This window comes from Coturnix japonica, chromosome 22, assembly GCF_001577835.2.
Source record: "Coturnix japonica isolate 7356 chromosome 22, Coturnix japonica 2.1, whole genome shotgun sequence".
NCBI classification, from domain to species: Eukaryota; Metazoa; Chordata; class Aves; order Galliformes; family Phasianidae; genus Coturnix; species Coturnix japonica.
Genome location: NC_029537.1, coordinates 1,674,681 through 1,692,588, shown reverse-complemented (window position 1 = coordinate 1,692,588; position 17,908 = coordinate 1,674,681). Strand labels below are relative to the sequence as shown.

Below are 17,908 nucleotides of genomic sequence, written 5' to 3'. Positions count from 1 at the left end.
GCAGGCAAAGAATCAGTCTTAACTCTTCTCCTTGATCTGGGCTCATTCTTGCTTGTTTGGGCTCCATCTATCATGTTTTAACTAAAACACAGCCAAACAAAAACTAAGCCCCCCCAGGCCGTAGCATGGAGGAATGCAGGATGTGATCTTGCTGTTTAATAACGAGAGGTGATAACATTGAGAAGCCATTTAAATGCCTGAATTACCTCTAGACTGGAACCTGGGGCTTACATCCGTGTTTCTTGGGCCTTATGTGCAGCATCTGCTGCCTCTGCAGCTGCACAGATGGATGGTGGTTGGACTCTTGCAACCTGAAGTTGGTCTTATCCAGCCTTTATGACTCTATAAGTGCAGCTCCTTCCCCTGTGCTGCAGGTCAGGTGTGGCTGCAGAGCAGCACTGTGCTGCTTTCCCAAATCTCTTTGGAGCTGTTTGATCCCAGTTTTGAGGAGGCTGATGGTTACCTTGCACACCCGAGCCTACATCTCTCTGGGTCTTTCCAAGTGGATGTAACCAAGTGGATCATTGGTAGTATTTGCCTGGCAAAGAGCTGCAATGGAAGCAAACTGTTCTGTTTGGATGGGGATGATGGGTTGTATGGCTGTTAGTGAACTCCAGGGAGCTGCTGCAGGATGTGTCGGCAGCTCAGCTTCTATGTGACACATCCCAAATCCCCAGTGCTGACATTCATGCACATATGCTCCATTACCCCCATCCCTTATCCTTATTATAACCAGCTGTGGTCTGACTTTGTCAGAGATCTGGTAGAGGTCCTTTTCTCCCACTCTCTCCACTATAACTCCCATTAGTCATACTTGGGCAGTGCATGAAATGGGATGGTGATAAAGCTGTGATCCCAAACACCAGAGCTGGTCCTAAGGGCTCTGTGCTGGGCTGCAGAGACCGTAGTATTAACCCTTTGCTCCCCTCAGGCAGAACTCCTTAATGTCCATAGGCCATGTGTTGTCTGGGGGCTGAAAGCTCTCTTACAGCACCTTTAGTCTGAGCAGAGATGGATTTATGACTGTGGTGCCACTGAGATTAAATGGGATTTTTTGGCTTTTTAATTAGCTAGCAGGCCGAGGAAGACGGCTCTTGTGTTAAGACTGCGCCATGTCTGCAAACCTGGGTTTTCTCCATGTCCCTTTGGTAATGCAGGGGGAATGTTATTTTTCTCCTTGTTGTTCATACTGTTTAAGCTGAAGATTAACTTTGGCAGAGTGACAATGGGCTGCAGAGTGGCCAGGAAACAATTCAGTCTGGAAGCTCGTGGAAGGGTTCTGACCATTGGAGAGAGGAGGAGCTGGTGGAGGAGAAACCGGATGGTTTTTCCAACAGTGGGACTGTTTGTTAACTGAGTTTGGCTTCATTTTCCCAAAGGTGATGAAAACAACATCTGTGAGCTGATGCCAAGCAAATGTCAGAGCTTTCACCCATAGCACAGATTTCTTTAATGGGCAGAAGCCTGTATCCTCATGAGCAGACAGAGCCCTCCTTTTCCTGAACCCTTCAGCCCCCAATAGTGCAAGCTGCAGCTGTGCCAACGGTACATGGACAAAGAGCTGCACATCACGTCCTTCCCTTTGCAAACTGGAGCAGTGCTTTGAGGGGCAGGCATGGCCTTTTGGACCAAAAGCAAATATTTGAGCAGCTGTTTGCTGGCTGTCGTGCAAAAGGCAGAGAGGGAGTGGGTAACATTGCAGGAAATAGGGTTGGTTCGGGTAATCCTCTTGCCTTTGTACAGCCTTTACACACCTCACAGACTGAAGACTTTGTTATCAAATCCCTTCAGTTAACATTTGAGGTGCTGCCTATGAGCTCAGGTGCTGTTAGACTCAATGAGCTGGGCTGAAATCAGACTAAAGGGATGGTGTGAGCAGCAGGGCTGTGTCTGTAGCCAGGACAAGCTGTTGGTCCTGCTTGTTCTTCACTTTGCACTGCCTCCTGTTTGGGATGTGGAGCAAAATCCAGCTCATATCTTAAGGGTTAAAGGGATGCCTTGATTTTGCAGCAGCTTACTGGTGTTTTTATTGTCTTTCCCAGTTGATCATGTGGTTCCTGAGCCGGGGACCAGTTTGCTGACTGCATTTGACCAGTGGCGAGAATGGGCAGACAGCAAATCCTGCTGTGATTACTCCCTGCACGTGGACATCACCGAGTGGCACAAAGGCGTCCAGGAGGAGATGGAAGCTCTGGTTAAAGATCACGGTATGCACAGTTTGAGAAGGCTCAGGGAAGCTTTTCCCCTCCTTATGCTTCAGAATTGGTTCCCCTGTGTTTGAAGACTGGCTTTTCAAGGTGTACTTTATCCTTACATCCTCACGACTTGGAGCCCTGACATTGTCTTTGTTCAGTGGAAACCCATCAGCTTCAAATGCTTGATAAGGGGGATGTCTTTTTTCTGTCCTGACTTTTGTAGCCTTATCTGTGCCTGCATTTTGTATGCTAAAGATGGTTCCTTTGCTCTCTGTTTCTAGGTGTGAATTCATTCCTGGTTTACATGGCTTTCAAAGACCGCTTCCAGCTGTCTGACTCCCAGGTAGGAAGGATCACGTGCTGCCATCAGTCTCTATCGGGGTTTAAATTCACTATATTTGGATCTAGCATTCTTCTGGTTTCTATCTTTATATGTGTAACGGTACCTGAGGTTTGTAACAGTACTCAGAGCTCTGCCTCGAAGAATTCTTTCCAGTCTTGGCTAAGGGACAGCGATGCTAAAACTCATTTTGAGGGAATGGAGGGTTTATCCCAACTCCTTTGGTGTGGAAGCAGTGGCAGTTCCATAAGTGGCTCCTTATTGCATCAACACAGGGCAGGACAATGAGATCTCTGGCATGAATTTCACTTTACAAACACATCCTGGTCCGGAAAGTGGGTTTGGGGCTGTAGTGTTGGAACCACTAGGACCTTAGAAAGGAACTGCCCTCCTGTTTGCCCTTCCAGTGGATCCATCTGAGCATGGCTAATTGTTGAGACGGATAGTTTATATTTCTAAATGTGGTGGGAGGAGAGGAATGCCTGGGAGTCATTTGGAACCATGTGGGAGGCAGTGGTGGATGACAGTTACCTCTAATGACTCTGGTGAGCATTTTAATGAGCGGCCATTAACAGAGCAAGCATCAGTTGTGGGTTAGTCAACCTGAGGCCTCTCAAACTCATTGCAGGGTGGGAAATCACGCTCCTCTCTTCTCCATTATGATAAATTCTGTGTGCTAAAGGAGGTCAAATATACAGCTGTAGACCACAGACCTTGTGTATGTTGTTATGTGAATTCTCCTCCTTTCAGATCTATGAGGTCCTGAGTGTTATCCGGGATATTGGTGCCACAGCTCAAGTGCATGCTGAGAATGGTGACATCATTGCCGAGGTATGTTCTGTTTATTCTGTGGATTGTCAACTTCAAACTGCTGGGAGAGGTTTAAACTTAACATCCCTCTTTGCAACCAGGATCTCTTTGAGATGCTGTTTTTTGACATCATAGAGAAACCATTTAATAGATATGAATGAGCAGTGAAAGCTGAGGGGACTGTGAACCCAATGTGAAGTAAATTAATATACAAGGCTTCCCTGACCTCCTGTGAGCAAATCAGCAGGGCTGTTGTAGAGCTCTGGTTATTCTCAGCAGTGGATATTGGACAGGACTCTGGTTCTACGGCCCTCATGCAAAGCCCCATGTGACCACTAAGACAGATGCTCAGGATCTTGCTTGTACCTCTTTCAAACAGCTGTGTTTGCTGCAAGAATAATGCACATTGCTTTAAATCTTTTTTTTTTTTTTTCCTGCTTTTTCTTCATCTGCCTTAGGAGCAGCAAAGGATCCTGGAGCTGGGAATCACAGGCCCTGAAGGGCACGTGTTGAGCAGACCTGAAGAGGTGAGGATGCTTTTGCCTTTACTCCCCCAGCTTGAACCATTTTTGCACTGCCATTGGGTAGCTCCTATTGGGATGGATGCGGCCAGGAGCAGGATTTCATCCTGGCTATGAACAGTATTGCTAAATGGGATAAGGGAGGAGGCAAGGACTCTTCTAGGGACTAACTCCTGCTGAATAAGCAGTAACTGCTCCATTTTAGAGGCTTAACTACAGTGGATACTTGTGAGAAATTGAGGGAGCCTCTCAGCTGGGGGTCAGAGCACCTTCAGGGAGCAATTCTTCCATTCTAAGGTTTAATTCACCCTCTGGAAATGCTCATCTCTTTCTGTTGGTTACTGAGGAGGGTCTGGGAAGGTGCTGCTTTCACATCAGGTACCTAAAGCAGAGTGACATTGTTTTAGGCACTGGTATCTTCTGCTGCATTTCACTGTTAGATGAATGTTCTTTTGTACTTGGTGGACTTTTATTTCTTTTCTTTACCATGAGGCCCAAATGATGTACTGAAGGCACAGAAATGTGTACCAGAGTGGGGAGCTGAGTCTCAGGTCCTAGGCTAGTGCTTCAGCACACCTAACCCCTCATCTTCACTGGGGCTGAGCACCCTAATCCCATTTATCTCACTTCCTCTAAGTCTTTAATGAACCTGAAGAGCAGGAAAGAACCTCACAGCTTGCCCTTTCAGTCTGGTTCTTCATTTCCCTTCTTTCAGTATCTCTGAGCTCAGTACCTCACCGTGGCATTCTAGGTTTGGGATATCCACCCATGTATTTACACACCGTAATTTATCTCTGTTCCCCCAAGATAAACGGGGCTGTGCTGCCTGCCAGATGTGGTCCTGCTGGAAGCTGCATGTGTGAGATCATCCGCACGTGCCCTCACGCTCCCTCAGTTTCCACCCCTTGGTTCAGACAAGCAGCATCCAGCGGCGTTTTCAGTAGGAACATAAATCATTCAGCTGCTTCAGGCAGAGTGAAGGGAACACTCTCAGCTTGGGCTGAGTCTCCTTGGCCCCAGGAGCTGGGTTTCTTGCTTCCTGGAAGTTGGTGAGTGAACACACTGAGCCTTCCGCCCACCCCTGCCTTATTTTCAATGGGACATACTTCTTGCCTTGCATCAGGAGAGCAGGAACAGATGCCGACTTGACACTTAAGGTCTCATCTGTGGAGCACCCCATAACTGCTGTGGACTTAAGGAAAGGCTGCTCCTATCTCATCAAATTAGCTCAGACTCGTCTGGCTGCTTCAAAGACCGTCATTAGCAGAGCAGGAGCTTCAAAGCATGAACTGTGTGCTCTCCTGGCTGGGGTTTGGGGCTCCATCTGTCTCCTGCACTGTGCAGGAATGTGTTGGTGGTGCTGGGGTGAGGAGGGCTGCCCCAGGACACATGGCCCAGCAGCTGGGCAGCTCTGAGCTCAGCTGTGCCGTCTGCGCAGGGTGGAAGCTCTCAGCCCACATTCTCCTCCTTTAAAGTCATAGGAAACAGAGCAGGAAACGATGTCATCTGGTTCCCTCCCCTCCTTTTTCCCCCGTTGTGTTTTTCGAACCACGCAGCGCTGTTGATGTTGGCTGATGGAGGCCACGTCCTTCATCCCCTGTGAGCCTGCAGGTCGGGCAGAAAGCACAAACAGAGCTTTGCATTTCACCGCTGGCTCTGGTGACATCCTCTATAAAGCCACCCCTGTCCTAAGGCAGCATCAACCCATCACTTCCTGCACCCCCCTGCTCACAGAGCGGATCGTTCTGTGATGACTTTTGAGGGGGATCCATCATTTCTTTTTGCTATTTCTGTTTCAGCCACAAGAACGCCAAAAGCCCGAGCGGTCCAAGTGCTCCAGGAAATGTCTGTCTTCTTTTTTTTTTCCTTCTTCTTCTTTTATTTTTTCTTCCAAGAGAACTGCTGTGTTAGGGCTTCTGATGCATGCTGGTAATTGCAAACATTCCCCTTTGGACTAGTGGCTGGGTTATTGTTATGTGCCTGTCACCATAGCATCTGGGCACAAGGCAGGAATTCAGCAGCCTCGTTTTCTTCTGGGCAGAAATGATCCTCTGCAGCTGCTTGGAGGCATTTTGGTTCAGAGCTGCGGAGCTGGGCGTTGTTTTATCCCTGTTTGTAAGTGAGGAAACTGAAGCACAGGGTGGAAATGCGAGTGCTGCAGCAGAGGGGCAGTGCGTGTGCCTGCAGACTGATGGCCATTGGGAACATCAGCCCATCTGACGTTGCTCTTTGCCTCTCAGGAGGGACAATCGAGCTTTTCTTTTCTCTTCCTTTCAGCCTCCCTTTTCTTGCTGCTGACTGTGGCACGATCCAGTGGAACCTTGAGAAGAAAACAAGCCTTCCTTGCAGCCCGTCCCTCTTAGGGCAGAAATGTCCCTGTTCTGGCAGCAACGCTCCCTGGGGAGGGTTGTCACCAGCCCTCGAGTGGTGATAGGCCTGGGCTGTACCCCTTTAACCCTGCTGGGTTTGGGGAGCTGGTTGTGCCAAGTTCAGCTGCCGGGTCCATCAGGTCCACCTGATGGTGGTTGGCTGAGTGTGGCCTGAGGCTCTGGGTTTCATTGTCCTTTGTTTGCATGGAAGATGTCCATGGCATTGCAGCTCTTCATAGCAGTAGGCATTATAAGAGTTCTTCTCATTACATTTGTCAGCTGGACTGCTTTGATTAGGATACGTGACTTGGGAAAGTCCTGATTGCATTCATTCTCAGAGCAGATAGGACGTAGTGCCTCAGCCTTGCTCAGGCTCCCCCTACAAGTATCAAAGTAGTTGATTTATGGGGTGGTTCACGCTCTGTCAGATCCCAAGCCAGATATCGTAGTGGAGGGTACAATTTAGAAGGCTCGCTTGCAAACGTGGCTTACCAGACTATGTGGCTACAGCATCTCTCTTCCGTGTGGGCTGGAACATGAATAGTTCTGCTGAGCTAACATTTAGTTGCTTATTTTTGCTTAGGTTAAGGGAGGGGCTTAACCATACTGACCCCAAGCACCTGGAGGGTTGCTCTAGGACTTAGCCTGCTTGCAATGAGATTCAGAAGCAGCCTGGGAGGAAAGGGAGTAATGAGAGGGGAGTGTAGCTTGATGCCATCTTAATTATCCTGATTACACGGTGCATTTTTCTGGCTCAGATTTGGAGAGGTGCAAGTTCACCTCGCTCCTGCACACCCCGATTTCCCCTACAAGGAGAATGGGTTATGCTGTCATGCAGGGATCCTGTTAATTTGCTGACTTTGTTTCTCAGGTGGAGGCAGAAGCTGTGAACCGAGCAATCACCATCGCCAACCAAACCAACTGCCCTCTGTATATCACCAAGGTGATGAGCAAAAGTGCTGCTGATATCATTGCTCAAGCCAGGAAAAAGGGTAAGTTATTGCCTTTGGATGGAAGCAACCTATTAGCTCATTCTGTGCAACTCCTTGCCAACATAAGCTTCACCCCTACAGGAGGAGTTTCTTTTTCCAGCTTTACTGTCCAGGCTGTTGTTCAAAAGGTCCCCGAGCAACTGCTTCTGTCTCATCTCCTGCAGAGAAATATTCAGGGACTGTTAGCAGTGCTAGAAGCTGTTTTTGCTGTTCAGCCTCTTCGCACCCATCCCACTACACTGAGCTGTGTGCCTTCATGTTATCACAGAGTAATTCCCTGCTTGATAAATCTCCATGGAGACTGCAAACTGTCTCCTCCCTCCAGCTCCCGTGCTCTTCCCTTACTGCTTTCTGCTGGGGTCAGAAGTGATGCTAGGAGTCCTGGTGGAGCTCTGTGACTCATGGGCCCTCTTGGAGTTGGTTGGAGTAGTTACCAGTTCCAGCTCTTTGCTGGTGAAATAGATGCTCCTGGTGCTGTAACTCCCAGCCTGGCATCCAAGCAGGAATTGGGTTCTGTAGTCCTGTCACCACTAAGGATGCTGCAGGAAGGACCCAGACCTTGAGTGCTGCTTCATGAGGTCCATGAGGGAGCTGTGCTGCTCTGAGTGGTGCAGGAGCTCCTTCATGTCCTGTCTCTGCTGCCTTGCCTCCAAGAAGCAAAGGCTTCAGAGCACAGTGAGTGTCTGTCTCCCTTCTTCTGTGACTAAACCCTTCATTTCTATTTAAAGTGGTTCTGGGTGGGTGAGTAAGCAGGAGGGGTGATGATTCCCTTCCTTTCCTTGGAAGGGTTGTGTTTAATCGTATGCAGTCTCAGTAAGCCTGAATAGATACACAGATGACATCACTTTCCATCTGGGTGCTTGGTGCTCGAGGAGCTGATTTCCTGCTGCAGCAAACAGACTCATGTGCTTGTGTGTGTGTGTTAGCTCAGAAGTGTTTTGATCCCATGATTCCTGTTCAGAGAGTTCAGAGCTGGTAAAGGGACTGATCTCCAAAGCATCTCTCCCTGTTCATGATGTGGAAAGCAGTTCAAGCTGTTTTGGATGAACTTCCCCCTCTGAGCTCCATTATAGTGGAGATCACACTGAAATGAGAAGATGTGTTGACATGGCAAAGTGGCTGCATGTTGTGTTACCCCCAAAAACAACTTGATGTGTCTGTGCAACTTAATCCTATAGGCCAGGGAAGCTGACTTTGGACTGCGTTTTCTCCTTATAAGGAGAATTAGGGGTATAAATGGCACACCATTTTCAAATAATTCAATTTAAATGCTGTGCAATTACCCAGCTGGATAGCTCAGGAGGGCCACACACATCATCCTTGCCCTCCCAAGCAACAGAGGAAACATAGCTGAGGACTATCCAAAGCAAAAACAGAACAGAATTGATTTGCTGGATGGAAAAGAACGGCTGTTATTTAAAGCCAGATGCTCCCAATGGCATTTGTATGGAGGAGATTCCCCACAGACTCCATCGCTGGCAGATCTTGGAGCTCATTCTCTGCAGAACAATCCTCCCAATGTCCTGGCCCACAACAGGCTTCCTATTTAGAGACAGTTTGTGTTTTTTGCCTTGTGATGGTTTCACGACTCTATTTGGCGATGTCAGGCAGCCCCTTCCTCTGCTGGTGGATCCCCTCTGATCAAACTAATCCCACCCCTCTAGTGTCACTGTGGTTCTGGAAGCAGTATGAAGGCACTTTATGTATTGTTCATTCTCAGCTGATGCACTCTTTCCCTGGGACACTATGGTGGAAGGCCATATTTCTATGCTCCACATGGTGAGCTGTGTAAGACCCTGCTGACCCATTCTTTGGTTGTCTTGGTTCTGACTTATCAGGCTTTGCAGGCTGTTGTGAATGCATGGGGTGTGTGGACTCAGAAGCCAGATGGACAGGAGCTTTGCAGGGATTTTGGGAGGGTTTCATTTGGTGAGCAGACCCGTGGGGCTGCAGCCTGCGCTGCTTTTGAAGTCGTAGCATCTTGCATCTGCTTGGTGTGCAGATGTGCTGCTGTATTCCAACATGCAAAGAATCGTGGCCTTAACTGATCAGCTCTTCCTTCATGTGGTTCCAGAAATGCTAATGAAGAGAAAGGGTGCACTGGTGGTCAATGCACTGGACAGAGAGATCAGAAGATCTGATCTCATTTCCTGGTTCTGCCACAGATTTACCCTGAACCATTGGGGGAATCAGTTTTCCTGAGCTTCATTTAGGAACTAGAAACACTGATACTTCCTCTCAATGATGTGCTTTCTCTTCAGACAGTAAGCTTTTCTAACATGAGTTTTCTCTGATCTGTGCACAGAACCTGCTTCAATAAATCCAGCCTTGTTAGGTCTTTATTGCATATATGCCTATAAAAATACTACAGGCACCTTTTGCTGCTCCGTGCTTTTATCTGTAGCAATATCTTTATTATTAACTCAGGAATGCAAAGGTTTGGAAACGTTTGTTTTTAGAAGGTTTCTTTGCTTCTGGAAGCCAGGTTAGAGATGCACATTGCTTAGCAATTACAGTGGGTTTGCCTGTATTCCTGTCTTGTAGGCACTGTGGTGTATGGGGAGCCCATCACAGCCAGCTTGGGTACTGATGGATCTCATTATTGGAGCAAGAATTGGGCGAAGGCAGCTGCTTTTGTCACTTCCCCACCACTGAGTCCTGACCCAACCACTCCTGATTTCCTCAACTCACTGCTGTCCTGGTGAGCAGAGCTCTTTGTGTTCATTGCAAGATGTGTCTCATCATGAGATGAGCAATTAATAATAGTGGGTCTTGTCAGCTAGCAAAGGGCTGTGACAACACTAAACCCGTCTGTCATTATCTTTTCCCAGTGGGGACCTCCAAGTTACTGGCAGTGCCCACTGCACCTTCAACACTGCTCAGAAAGCTGTTGGGAAGGACAACTTTACCTTAATCCCTGAGGGAACCAATGGGACTGAGGAGAGGATGTCCATCATCTGGGACAAGGCTGTGGTATGTCACACATCACTGGCTGGTTGTATTATGGCTGGAGAAGGAGCTCTTATGAGTCCTAGGGCTGGTTTCCATAGTGGTCCCATGCTGGCTGATGCAGTGCTTCCTTCCTTCTCTTCACAGGTGACTGGAAAGATGGATGAGAACCAGTTTGTGGCTGTGACCAGCACAAATGCTGCTAAAATCTTTAACCTGTACCCACGGAAGGGCCGTATCGCAGTGGGCTCTGATGCTGATTTGGTTATCTGGGATCCTGACAGCGTCAAGACAATCTCTGCCAAGACCCATAACATAGTAAGGATGTTTTCTATGATGTGATTTCTCCCATGTGTTTTGTTCTCCCTTCTTCAGACTGCACTGATAGGAATCAGAGCCTATGACAACTGAGGGCTTTTTTACTTCATTTATTTTTCTTTAAACCTTTGCCCCAAGCACTTACTGGTCTTGCACCCAGTACAGCTCAGCTGTGTTTAAATCCAAAGCTGAAATCACATGGACACCCAGATATTCCCCTTGGAGCAAAGAGCTGCTGAGTGTTGGACGTGTGGATCTGAGCACTCAGAAAGCTCTTTGAATCTTTTAAAAAGCATCAAAAGGCCACACATCACAACGTGCCACTGATGACCTTTTGGCTCAGTAGCAGTGGGAATGAAGACTGTGCCTTTCCCAGTGAGGAACATCAGCTGCCAGACTTCTTTTCTGGAGATCTGATCCAGGTCAATGAGCCTGAGTAGATGTACATTGTGCACTATTCTGTCTCTGATTGCTGCAGGCTTCTGGCTGCGTTCAGGCTTTGATTGCAGATGTCCTGCACCTTGACAGCATTGAGAAGCAGGATTAGTGGTGTGATGGAGGTCCTGAAGTTGGTGAATATCCTTGAGGAGGAGGGAAATTGAGAAAAACCCACAGCAGGGACCATTAGCTGAGTGGAGCCAGACGTGATTTTCCTGATGCTCATCCTAACATTAGCTGGCACAGAAGAACAGGGCAGCTCCCCAACTAAGCAGCCCTTCCCTTGTCTCTTTATGGTGGCACTGATGGAGGTTTGTGGCTCACAGACCTCACACCTGGCTCCTGCATTGCAAGAACCATCCCACCCTGCATGAAATGTCCCTGCACAGAGGACCGGTTGGAGTCTCCCTGTGACATTTGAGCTCTGTCTCAGAGAAAGCAACCCCTGTTTGCATTTGTTGACAACTTGTTTCACTGCTGGCGATGAACCTATGGAATGTTTCCCTGGAAAAACAAAACCAAAACAAAACTCCTTGTTCTTTTTTTTTCCATGAATGCTTCCATTCACTCCGGAGCTGAAGGAGCAAAATTTTCTTCTACACTTGGGTCCCTGGGCGCATTCACAAAGAACCCTTTTATATATATATATGTATATATAAGGTTTGGTTTGCTTTCCTGTGACTTAAATCTGTGTCAGAATTGGGCACAGATGGCCTGGATTCATTTTTACCTGTGCGTAACGTCTAACACAGGCATCCAGACTGAGAAGTTTGGTTGCTTTTGTGGTTCTTCCAGACTCATCACGTTCAATCTGGAGAGAGAAGACTTGCCCATGTACAGAGTGCTGGATTTAGTGGACTAAACCTGAGTCTGAGAAGCTCTGAGAGCTGGATTGAATATTTGACAGCCACTGCATTTTAAATGGGTGTTGTCTTTAGGAAGCAAAGCCTTCAACATTTCCTAACAAAAAATTCAGGTATCTTTTGCAGATGTTCTCCAGCACAATCAGGATCAACTGCTCAATACCACCTGATTTTGCCATATATCTGGGCTAGGCTGAAGGACCACCAGACATAGATGATCTTCATGGTCTTTTCCAACCTTAATGATTCCATGATTGTATGATCTTCAGGCTGCTCCTCAGAAATGATTTGTGGGCTGAAGGCTGCAGATCTCCACTGCAGCTCCTGCAATGCATCTCACACACTGTAAAAGAAGAAACGTAGAGAAGCGATGCCCATAGAGTCAAGGCATCCTATTTAGATCACAAGGATAAAACAAAAGCCCTTTGAAAGTCAGGCAGAGCCGTTGCCACGATGCAAGGAGACATACTGATTATGTGGCATCGGATGATGGTTACATTTTTTAATGCTGGAGCAACATGCAAACATTTTTCCAAGAATTCACACTGCTGTTGGCACTGACTGGCAAGGAAACGTTAGGAGCTGGAGGGAGAGATGGTGTTGTTCTTGGAACAACCTAACTCATAAGTTTCTAACCAAGCCTCCTCCTTTGCCACCACAACTTTTTTCATACTGGAACTGGTTTGCTGGCGGTTTAACCACCATGCTGGTTAATTGTAAATCTGCAGTCAGGTCTACCCATACTTATAACACACTTCAAGGTCCAACTCCATCATTAACTCAGTGAAAAAGACTTGGATTCCTCTCTGAGCTGGTTGCCTGAGTAAGAGTCCCCAAATAGCATCTTGTAGTGCATCTCCTTCCAGGACACTTCCTGGGTGGGACATCTACCAGCAATTCCTTTAAAACTTCTCTTTTTTTTTCCATGGTGTTATGTTTCAAATCCTATTAATTGAGGATGAGCAATCCCATTAGAGTAAAAAGATTGTCCTGGTCCCTGACCCATCAACCGAAACTCTGGTTCCAAGTACAGACTTTCAAAATCATCATCATTTTTCATATGAAACTCAGATAAAACTTAATTTGGCTCTTAAGTCCCATGCAGTGCAGAGAAGGCATCTGCCAGCATCCATTTCAACCAGGTATGCTTGAAAGTTCTCTCATTTAAAGTGAATTCTATTGAACCACTGCTTGTACAGCTGAAGTAAATGCTATTGGATTTGCTTCCAGGCCTTGAGGAATTAGCATGACTGTTGATTACTGGCCTTTGCTGGCATGAATGTTTGCCTCATGTTGTCTCTTTGTCTGTTCTAGTCTCTGGAGTACAATATCTTTGAAGGCATGGAGTGCCGTGGGTCTCCCCTGGTGGTTATCAGCCAAGGGAAGATTGTGCTGGAGGATGGGAATCTCCATGTAACGGAGGGATCTGGGCGGTATATCCCCAGGAAACCATTCCCTGACTTCGTTTACAAGCGCATCAAAGCAAGGAGCAGGGTGAGTGCAAGCAGCTGTCCCATTGGAACTCCCCAGTTTGAAGTGGGTGGAAAGCAGAGGCTGTCCCTGGCTCAATGCGTGCACTTTGCAAGAGGAAACGTTGCCTGGATAGGAGCCATGCGTAGCTCATTCCTCTTTCATTTCTGCTGTTCACTTGAGTCACTACTTGGACTTCAGTTTGGGTTTTCTGCAAATTTTTGTTCCTTTTGCTTTGTAATTCTTTGCTGTCTTAGAGACCCCTGAGCTGTCTGGATTGGATTTGAGTCAGTCTGCATGTTACCAAGAGAATGTGCTGATACTGATAGCATTTATGCATCAAACCTTCCAGCAGCAGCAGTTTAGCATTCTGATTTGTTGCTAAAGATGCTCCTTTCCCTTCTGTCAGGTACAATCAGATGCTCTTGTCTGGTGACTGGTGAGTCACCGGCACAGCCCACGACTGCTTAAAAGTGGGAACGTTTCTATTTCTAAGAGGCTAAAAGACACCCGTTCCAAACAGACTGCCTTCTGAAATGCCTTTAGTTGGTGAAAAGCTGATGCTGAAATCAGCTGCAAATGAACTGGAGGGGGATTTGAGAAGGTTTATTTCCAGATAAAGTCAGGTTTCTGAGTCTGAAGTATTGCCCTCTCGTGGACAAAACCAGAGCTGTTTCAGTTTGCTGGCTGTAGGTAATCTGGAAGGGGAAAAGGAAAGGAGAGGGGAAGAGAAAAGGAAGGGGAGATGGGAAAAGGGAAGGAAGGGGAAACAAAGGGAACAGGAAGGGAAAAGGGAAAAGGGAAGGGGGAAGGAAGGAAAAAGGAAAGGGAAAGGAAGGGGGGATAGGGGAACAGAAAGAATGGAGAGGAAAGAAGATACTGTTTAGTTTCAAATCCTCTTACTGGAGATGAATCTTGATGTGCATCTTTGGCTTAGCAACATCTGGCCAGCTGTTTAGGGCCGTTCTGAAGGCTGTCTGACCCTGAAGCTCCCTGTTGCTGTGTGTTGTAGCTGGCTGAGCTGCGGGGTGTGCCTCGAGGTCTCTATGATGGGCCGGTCTGTGAAGTGTCGGTGACGCCGAAGACGGTCACTCCTGCATCTTCAGCTAAAACATCTCCTGCCAAACAGCAAGCTCCACCCGTGAGGAACCTGCACCAGTCTGGCTTTAGCTTGTCTGGTACGTATTCTTGTGTAGGAGCTCTCATAGAGCCCTGTTTATTTGCTTATTTGCTGTTTATTTGCTCAGCAACAAGAAAAGCTGGAGACAGTGAGGGGCTTGTAAAGGGAAAAGCATTCAGCCAGTTCTTATCTGCAAAGGGCTGTGTGCCTGTGTTCAGTGTGGTAGTATTAATGCAGAGCAGATCTGAGCAAAATTAAGGCACTGGAAACCTTTGCTCATATAATGGTTTGAGCTGGAAAGAAGGCTGTATGATCCAGCTCCTCTGCAGTGAATAGGAACAAGCAGAGCTCAATCAAGTGCTCAGAGCCCCATCCACGGGGGTCTGTAGGGACAGGGCAACCTGTTCCAGATCCCTTTCCATTTCACAAAGTCTCCGTGGTGAACCCAGCATCCCTCCCGTGTCTCCCACAGGCGCACAGATCGATGACAACATCCCACGTCGCACCACCCAGCGCATCGTGGCACCGCCAGGCGGACGTGCCAACATCACCAGCTTGGGTTAAGGACCGACCCCTTCCGCCCGCCCAGCGGACCAGGGGAGGGGATGGGAGCACCTGGAGACCCTTTTTGATTCTTTTAGAGCCTGTGATGGTTACTGCGGGCAATGGGGGGGGGGGGCTGAAGTAATGCGCCTCTTTCGGTCCCCTCAGATTCCCTCCTCATCTTCACCAACCCCTCTCACTTCCCCCCGTCAGCCCTTACACATTGAAAGGAAAACCAGCCAACCCTGTTTTTGACACCTCTGACACGCTAAAGTAAATGTGAAGAGGATGTTTGAGATATGTGGCCTATGTCCCATTCAGCATCTTTCTTTTAATAAAGGAAGGATAAAGTGAATTTCCCAGGAGCTGCCTTTTAAGACACAGATGGAAAAGAAAAAAAAAAAGAATAAATAAATTTTAAATGTTAAAAAAAATAGCTTTTTTTTTTCCCCCCCTCACTGTCAAGCAGAAGAGTAGTTCAAGGGTTATAAACTGGATGTTCTTTAGGGTTCTGTGTTCCAGCAGCGTAGCTAGGCAAGCATGGAGGGCCATGAATCCCAGTCTGCCAACCATTCCTTATCACCACCTCTGAGGCCACAGCTGTCTGCTGCCAAGAGAGAGAACCAGGACCCAGCACTAGGAGCTGATAGAGCACATGGCACCCCGCCATCGGGTGAGCTGGAACTGTTGGAGACTTTTGTTCTGTTTGGGTTTTTTTTGTGTGTGTGTTTTGTTTTGTTTTTTTCCTTCTTGATTCTGCTGCAAATGAGGTCCTTGAGGAGTTTTTTTCCTTCTTTTTAATGTTTTTGTGTGTGTTTTTAATACGTTCGTCTCATCATGTTTACAAAGCCTTATCTCAGAACTGGGCATCTCCCAGTTCTCCCTGCTCCTACCCAAACCTCATTCAAGTTACCAACCCCTCACTGGTGTCACTGCCCCTTTGGTACTTTGGGTGCTTCTAGGATGCATCATTCCAGCCCATTCTTCCCACTTAGCTGCAATAGGAGATTGCCATACAGGTTCATAAGCTATGATCTTCACTTCAGCATAGTAGGTCTTGAGTTGGTGCAAACACCAGGGCTGGACACCAGCTGCAGAGCTGGGCAGAGCCTCTGGAGGAGCTCTTAGCTGGTTTATTTCCCATAGGTGGCAGTCAGTAAGCAGAAGGCCGTAGGCAACGGGCAATGCTTTGCCTGAAAGAATTCTGTAGCAGCCACATCCCCTTTCCTGGCCATTAAAGAGTGGTTATTTAAAAGTCTGAGAGCTTATCTTTAGCTCTCGTTGGAAGGCTGCTATGTTGGATGCATGCCTGAGCAATTCCAATTAGCGTCCAGATGCCCAGCTGTTGTAACTGGGAGCCTCCAAACAGCTCGATGGGTCAACAGCAGCTGAGAATCTCTTATCCATGTGTGAATTTCACAGCCTGTCATTCCTTCAGGGATCTGCCTTTGTGCAAATGTTCTTTGGAAGGCCCTGCCCCTGCTTGGGTACGTGCCTCAGGTTTGAGAAACCAGAGGGTAGGAGTGGTTCTCCAATGAATTCAGGATTGTCGAAACCCAGCACTTAGAAGTCTTTTAGCCCTAGTATTGGAGGCTTGTGTTTTCAGGACACAGAGCATAAATCTGCACTGTTACAGAGTCCCACTTCTGCTTTGCTGGAGGGCTTGGTGGTCCCAAGGGCTTGGACCGTCTTTGAGCACAGAGAGCTTTTCTACCCGCAGTTAACACAGCATTACCTCCATTCTCTTGTACCCCTTGGCACTTGGCTGTATCTTCTGCTTTCTCTTCTTGTCCTTCACCACCTGCATCGACCTCGTCTCCCCTGTTTGTGAGCACTGTCTTAAATGGCATTTACAGGTCCTTGTAATGAGAAACCATATGCATGAAGGCTTTTAAGAAGCAAACCACCAAATCTGTTGTGATGCAGTTAGCAACGCTGGGATTGGAGAAGGATCTGGGAGCAATGTAGGTACCCAACCCCTCCCAGCACAATTCCCATAGGCCCCTTTGAACATCAAAGCTCAGACATTGCCATACTCATCCATGCCTTTTATATCTAGGTTTAACCCTTGGGTGGCTAGTTTTGCATAAGAGTTTGCACTTTGTTTGTGAAGTAATCTGTGAGCATAATATATATTGCAGCTATCTTCAATTATGTTTTCACCTGTATGTTAAAAACCAACCTGAACGAGTTGGGGAGAGAAAGAAAGAAATTGGGATCCATGTTGATTCTACAAAACACACGCGGCTCTTCAGTATTCACTTAAGTCTTCCTTTTATTTTCCCTTCATTGACTCGTGATGACTTTTGGATTTCAATTTGTTCTTGGGAAAGGTAAAAGGAAAAAAATATATAGGAAAAAAACACACAAAAAAAGAGATTTTTTGCAGGCTGTGTAAGTATGTTTCTTCCTGTGAGAGCTCGTCCGCTTTGTGTCTGTTTACTGAATGTCATTATGTAAATGCTTAAAGAAAAAGGAAAAGAAAAAATGACTTAATTAATTAACCGCAGTGACTTGAAGCTCTAAAAATAAAATAATAATGAAAAATAATAATAATAATAATAAAATAAGTAGGATTTAATACTAGCTGGATTTAACCCTTGGATTTGTGATTGTGAACCATGAGTGGAGGAGCTGTAAGTGCTAAAGCTGATCATGTGTGTAGACAAAAAGAAGTGCTGATACTTGAGCGTTGTCTCAATGGCAAAAAAAAAAAAGAAGAAAAAAAAGGAAAAAAACCCAAAAACCATAAAAAAAAAACAAAAAAAACCACCCGACCCCAAGTCTTGTGTTTTATTCCTGAAGAACTCTGTGTTATATTACCATGGGAACTCCTAATAAAGACAAAATGTTGTTGTTTCACTAGGTGCGTCTGTGTCTCGAGGCTGTATGTGTTTGTGTAACTGCACACCTTGGCTGGTGCCTTCAGCAGATAAGAAGTGCCTGGGCTCTCGGATTGCTGTAATATAGGCTGGTCGTG

General features: G+C 46.9%; 1 protein-coding gene across 4 annotated transcripts in view; it reads left to right on the top strand.

Moving 5' to 3' along the window:
* The window catches only part of DPYSL2 (dihydropyrimidinase like 2), a 40,758-nt gene extending 22,968 nt beyond the window's left edge, over positions 1-17,790 (top strand). For all 4 annotated transcript variants that reach the window (XM_015882954.1, XM_015882953.2, XM_015882952.2 and 1 more), the window contains 11 exons: positions 2,043-2,207; positions 2,477-2,538; positions 3,286-3,366; positions 3,804-3,872; positions 7,107-7,227; positions 9,772-9,928; positions 10,059-10,200; positions 10,324-10,494; positions 13,110-13,289; positions 14,278-14,443; positions 14,858-17,790. In XM_015882954.1, the coding sequence (XP_015738440.1) occupies positions 2,043-2,207; positions 2,477-2,538; positions 3,286-3,366; positions 3,804-3,872; positions 7,107-7,227; positions 9,772-9,928; positions 10,059-10,200; positions 10,324-10,494; positions 13,110-13,289; positions 14,278-14,443; positions 14,858-14,949 (1,406 nt within the window). In that variant the 3' untranslated portion in view covers positions 14,950-17,790. The remainder of the gene's footprint in view (positions 1-2,042; positions 2,208-2,476; positions 2,539-3,285; positions 3,367-3,803; positions 3,873-7,106; positions 7,228-9,771; positions 9,929-10,058; positions 10,201-10,323; positions 10,495-13,109; positions 13,290-14,277; positions 14,444-14,857) is intronic.
* The last annotated feature ends 118 nt before the right edge of the window (positions 17,791-17,908 follow it).